Source organism: Phaethon lepturus, unplaced genomic scaffold (assembly GCF_000687285.1).
Source record: "Phaethon lepturus isolate BGI_N335 unplaced genomic scaffold, ASM68728v1 scaffold53049, whole genome shotgun sequence".
Lineage (NCBI taxonomy): Eukaryota > Metazoa > Chordata > Aves > Phaethontiformes > Phaethontidae > Phaethon > Phaethon lepturus.
The window spans coordinates 1,135-7,440 of record NW_010566570.1 but is presented as its reverse complement, the minus strand read 5'-3'; the positions used below and the strand labels follow the sequence as shown (position 1 = coordinate 7,440).

Below are 6,306 nucleotides of genomic sequence, written 5' to 3'. Positions count from 1 at the left end.
CTCCCCGCGGCTGGAGGTCACGGCACGGGCCCGGCCCCGCAGGCCTGGGGAAGGGGCACCTCCAGGAGGCTGCCCCTGGGAGGGAGCGCCCGTGGGTGGCCTGGTGCCTGGCATGAAAGGGAGGGGTGTTAACCCAACAGCAGGGATGGGAAGGCAACGAGACCACTGGCCGAGCACCCAGCACTGTGATGGGTCTGCCAGAGCTGCTCGGGTGCTCCAAGGAGGTGCACAAAGAGGGCCATCTCCTTCCTCTGGGACAGCCGCTTAAGAGGCTGCAAGTTAAAAACAAAGCAGGTGAGATGAGGAACAAGGGAGGCAATGAAGGCAAATATCACCCCCAGTCACAGTAGCAGCCAGTGAATGGTCCATCTTGCCATTTGGGTCACATTGGCATGTCCCAGCGTGGGCCTGGAGCCACGGGCTTGTGATCTCGCTAGGCTGTCTTTCTCACTCCTCTCTCTGTTATTCAGAAAGTATAGCAGTAATGTTAAAAAAAAATCACACTTCTTGTCAAGTTGTATGTTTCATGCTCCCCTTGCAGCTCAGTGACCTGGCAGACCACACAGCCAGAAAATGCTGGGGTAGCCTCAGGGTGCCTCATCACAAATGACTTAGCCGTAGCCACCTACAACAGCTTAAAACACAGTCTGGTGTAGAAAAGCCAACTGCCTGCAACATAGCCTGTAAATTTATAATGAATTGCCATAAGGTTGTATCTCACAACTAAGCTAATTTTTAAAAATCTGACTATGGTGAACAGAGACAGACCCAGGCACCAGAACTGGGGTCTTCATGTTCCCAGCTAACCCTCGTCCTGGATTTTGACTGCCACGTCCATGGTTGCCGCAGCGCAGACTTGTCCTGAGTGGCATTGCTTTGTCTTAGTAAAGTCTGCTGGTGCCTCAGTCCTCGTGACCACAGCTTTACAGTTCCAACAGTAGCTTTCACTATAACTGCAAAGCTAATGAAAGAAATGAATCTTTAGGAAAAGATCTAATTAGCAGTTTACAATGGAGATAAATTATTATGGCAATATTCCTTTGTTTGTAAGATGAAGCTGCAGTACATGGTTCCTTATCAGTTTCATGTTCCCAGATTTAGAGTGTAAGGAATCTACTGCCATCCATGAAAAGCTGTAGCTGAGAAAAAGGCCAGGCTGATTTGACACAAGAACGAAACCATCCAAAGCACAATCCAGGAGATTGTGTTCTTTCCCCAGGGTGACTGAACTTCTGCTGAAAGGGAGGCTGGGCTGCTCTCTGTGTAGGTACCATGTATATGAAAAAATGCTATAGGCGTGTCATATATTGGCAGGCAGTATCTTAGCTTTGCTCAGCACCTAACACAGCCTTCACTGATGCCTAAGAACTTGTAAGTATTAGGACAATTCATTGTTATTATTCATTTGTTATTATTTTTGTTGTTGTACTTATTGTTTGTTAAAAACTCACATGAATTACAACTTTCTACAGAGGTAAAGACACCCCCCTGCTTGGAGGTGTTTCTATACCTCTGTAAGTACTAGATATCTTGAATTATCTGAGTGCAGTGCAAGGGTTATTGGGGAAAATGTGTCCATTCAGTTCTAACATTACTGTGGAAAGCTAAAAGGCCACATTACACTGAAAATTCTTACTTTATTAGCATGTATTATTGCAGGACCTGGCATCAGGTTTTTCTAGAGCCATACAGCGTTATCATTAGTTACTGCCCATGTAAGCTAACATTACATAACAGTGCATTGTTTCGCTAAGTCATCAGAAACAAAACAAGGATGTTTCCCAGAAGGACACTGACATCACATCACCTCTCTAAGCTGCTTGCATGATCAGTGAGGCGAAGAGAGGGAGCATTCCTGCTAAGTGCCCCAATCCCACTTGAATTCTGGTGTCATTAGACCACAGACACTCTTCTGCTAAAGGCCATAAAGCGCTGCAGAACTTGGCAATCTCTCCTGGTCGCTGCTGCTTAGACTGCTCTGAACTTCGCCCATGGCAATGAGGCTGCACAGCCACAGCAGAGGCGCTGTCTTTAACACCCATATTGGACACCTACTTGTCTGTGGAACAACTGCAGAACATGTCTGTTTCATGTCATGAAAAAGTGCTTGAATTCAGGCTCACTATCTGCTTATGACTCACCAGATGGTCTTCTTTTTCAGCAATTAAGTCATGAACGTGCCTTCAGTTAAACTGTTGCAATTACTCACAGCAGCAGTAGATTGGGAGTTGGCTGAAAACTTCTCAAAAGGTTAGCCAAAGCCGAATTTTTACACCCTCTGGATGTGGTGGCTAGAGGCTGGCCAGGGGTCAGGTACACCAAGAAGAGGCAGCAGGCGCGGGCTGGGGAGACCAGCTTGGTGTGAAGCCTTGGGAGTAGCTTGGGGCTTGGGTGCTGGTGAGGGGACGGGGACAGCTCAGCCTCCTTTCCTGCACCACCTCACCTGGAGTTATTTCCCCTCTGCTGATGCTAAGCGCAGCAGCTGTGAGCCTCTTTCCACATTTCTGGCAGAGAAAAGTCTGTGGTCCAAGGCAAGATCTTTTACTTAAAGCCAGCCCCTGGCAGTGGCCTGAATGAGAACTTGGAAGAAATCTGAAACTGTTGAGACTTTTAAAAAGATCTCATAAGGACAATGCTGTGCTTGGGCTGACTGGTGCAGAAGATAGTTTTGTAGGTAAGATTAAAATTAGTTGGCTGTAAGGCTGATTCAAAGGCTGTATTTACTTCTCATATTTGCCTTGCTATGGAATTGTGCTTTTCATTATATTTTCTTGTACACGAACTGGTTTGTCAGGACAGCAGCAAATGCATTTCAAAAAAAGACCAGAAACGGGGAAGAGAGCTAGACTGCTTCTGCCAGTGTAGAGAAAATGTTCTCTAGTCAGCTTGCCTCCAAGCCAAGAAGTCTAGCTTTATTAGGCTGTGTGCAGAGCCAGAGCTGATGTAAGCCGAGATAGCTCCATTGAAGTTGGTGACTTATGGCAAGTTCTATCACCCAAAAATGGAGCCCTAATTTCTGTTTCATATTTTTAGAGGTAACTTACTGTTATTGGGTACTGCCAGTTGCTCAGTCTGTCAGGGTCATTCTGTTCTGTTACTTGGCATTCTAGAGGCCAAATCTTGTCTCTGATTTGACTAAAATCATTAGGATTACAGTTCTCACAGGTGGAATTTAAAGGTATTTCTGCACTGCCTTGAGGGGGGCTGCTGCAGCACCCATGAAGTTACCTGAGCTAGATTAACTTCTGTGAGGCTGGACAGCAAACCATCACTTCGCTCCTCATGACTTGGCTGAAGCTAGCTTGGGAGTGTCTCTACAGGCTGCGGTTGTGCCTTACTGCAATTAGATTTCGACACAGCAATTGCCCTACTAATTGCTTTTTGTTCTCTCTTTGACAATAAAAATATAAAGATACTTAGGCGAAGGAAAATCTACTGACAGTATACAGTAATTTGTGTCCCTCAGCAGTAATGCTGACACCCTGTGGTCCGGTAACAGCATCCTTTTGTGCTGTCATACTCAAGAAGAGTAGGTCTTTCCTTCTAGCATGGCAGATTATTAGCCTGCTCACTAAATTCACCGGTTGGAGGCCTTGATGTTTGTGTTCTGGAATCTTCTATCTTTTCTTTAAAGGTGTCAGATACGCAAGGCAGGCTGGGAACAACCAGGAAACCTGAAAGACAAGTGACTAGAATGGTGGTTGTTATGATCATTGCCTTTCTAATCTGCTGGACGCCATATGCCGCCTTTTCTATCCTAGTCACCGCATACCCCTCCATTGAGCTGGATCCTCGTCTGGCAGCAGTTCCAGCTTTCTTTTCCAAAACAGCTACTGTTTATAATCCAATTATTTATGTCTTTATGAACAAGCAGGTACTGTATGCTCTCAAAGTGTCTTTAACACTCATGTTTTGTTATTTTGTCTTGCTTTATAATTAATTAATTCTACCTAGTTAGTTAACTAGCATTGCAATATCCAGCATTTAGAACTAAAAAAACCATCAATCACTGTATATCTACCTACTGGAAAGTAACGTAAGCCTCTGTGCATTATTAAAATATGAATGCTAATAATTACTTGGTTTAGATATTATAAAGGAAAATCAGCCCTTAGTGAACATCAGTTAGTTTTCTGTGTGAAAATTCTATCTTCAAGACTGTTCCAGTACATTTTTATAATTCTTTAGGAATATAACACCTGTGACTTGATTTTGAGAGGGGTGGAAGTTTTCAAAGCTTGAATTTGTGTCCGGGGAAATGCTGCATTTGTTGTTGTATGTTCAGGGAGGGTAGAAGAATTGCACGTGCCTATGGGACAGGGAGCTTTCTTCTCCGGAATGGGGCAGAGGGGAGGAAGTGACAAGGGGATGAACCAGCGTGATACGTGTTCACTGGGGTAACAGGCACGATAAAAAACTTGAGTAGATTTATGCAATGAATGTAGCTACTAAGAGCGGTGGCATAAAGCAGAGAATAAGCATATAAGTGAAGAAAGATGTGTAAGAAGAAAAATAGTAAAGTGACTGTTGAATAAGAGGTGATGAATACGTTTATTTATTCAGTCCTGCAGAGAGAGCTCTGGCTTGTCTCACATCCTATGGACAGTACCCTATCTCCCAATGGCAGATGTACGCTGGTCTTACCCTGCCCATGGGTGTAAGCAATGTGGAAACAAACCATCTTTGAATAGCTGGGTATTAGCATGTTAAAGCAAACTCATGAGCCTGGAGAAATCACCAGTTCTCTCCATTAGATGTGGTTAGTAACAAGCAGAAGAGGAAAATTATTTTTTAGAATAAGATTTTCAAGTAGTCTGGGTTTTTTTAGAATGTCATTATTTCTCAATTTTAGACTTCTTCATGGTGGCACACACAAATATATTTTGTGGCGCTGTTTCTTTATATTCCCAACTGACTCATGAGCGAATTTGCAAGGGTTTTAGCTGAGACACAGGCTGATTTATAGAGATATTTTAAAATTCCTTATGTGTTTTTATTCATCTCCTTTTTTTCAACTTTCTAGTTCAGGAAGTGTCTGATTCAGATGTTCAGCTGCAGTGCCATAGAAACTGCAGAGTCCAACATGAACCCGACTTCAGAGAGAGCAATGCTGACCCAGGACAAAAGAGGCAGTGAGATGTCCACCATGGCAGTACGCAGCACCGTTTCTAAGAGGAAAACCGGAGATGAACACAGAAATTGCCAATCTTTTGCTCAGTTGGCAGCTTCAGAAAATAAAATCTATCCCATGTAGGGTGGGACATATTAATGCAATGCTACAGCATATTTCCTTGTTACAATCACTTAATACAAAAGATGTTGTCAGTGGGGACATTATGCTCCTGTGGACACCAGCTTTTGAGATTCTGGGCTCCTGAATGCATGTAGGAATTTCTTGGCTCTGCAGTTGCTGTCAAACACCCAGCCATAAGGTGAGTCCCTTCCTCCACTGCATTCATCTTCCCAGTCCACAGCCTGCTTGCTCCTGAGAATAACATCGGGGAAGCCCAGTGTTGCCCCGCTGGCATGTAACACGGTAAGGATAGGGGAGTTTTACGCTGATAACGGCTCCTTGGTCACCTGGTCAAAAACATGAAGTGGCACATGGCTTCAATATGCTAATGGACCAATAAATAATATATAGCACACAGCTGACTCCATTTCAACCACTGGAGGTTCAGGGAGGAACAGGTCTGAGTGCTTTTTTTGGTTTGTTTGGGTATTTTCACTGGAAAAGCAGAGAAAGCCAGAGGCTTCTGCACTTAAGTCTGTCCTTGATGAGAACCTCATCTGGGCTATTAAAATCTCTAGCAGCCTGGATGAGCCATCTGGACTCCCAAGCACTATTTTATTAAAACAAGCCTTATCAAGAGCTGTTCTTATCCTCCCTCTGTATTCCCTTTTTGTCAAGAAAAACTTATGTGCTTGTGGCAACTTTTGAAGTAAATTAATTTGGACTAGATGATCATTGTAGGTCCCTTCCAACTGAACTATTAATTCAACTTTAGAAGAGGAGTTAGTAGGGTATAGGAAAGTACAACTGTGCATGAATGCTGGAGAAAGCTCCAGTAGCACAGCTTAGAGTTGTGAAGCTGAGCTTTGTGGGACAGAAGTTTTTCCCTGTGTGTGCCTGCACTGTGCAGAGTTAAGATCTCTCTATTCTTGAGACCGTGTAGCTCCAGATGACAACTATTGTTTCTGTTTCTTAACAATTCCAGTTTTCAGAAAACAGTGGTTAAAAAAATACAAATATTATGTATGTCCTGGGCCACATTATGTTGGAGCGTGTTGGATGTCTGTATTTCC

General features: G+C 43.8%; 1 protein-coding gene across 1 annotated transcript; it reads left to right on the top strand.

Moving 5' to 3' along the window:
• Nucleotides 1–3,634: 3,634 nt before the first annotated feature.
• RHO (rhodopsin) lies at nt 3,635–5,254 on the top strand (the record flags this gene model as incomplete). Its single annotated transcript, XM_010295538.1, has 2 exons — nt 3,635–3,874; nt 5,024–5,254. Coding segments are annotated over 2 exons (471 nt in total), but the record flags the coding sequence as incomplete, so codon positions are not given.
• Between the last annotated feature and the right edge of the window lie 1,052 nt (nt 5,255–6,306).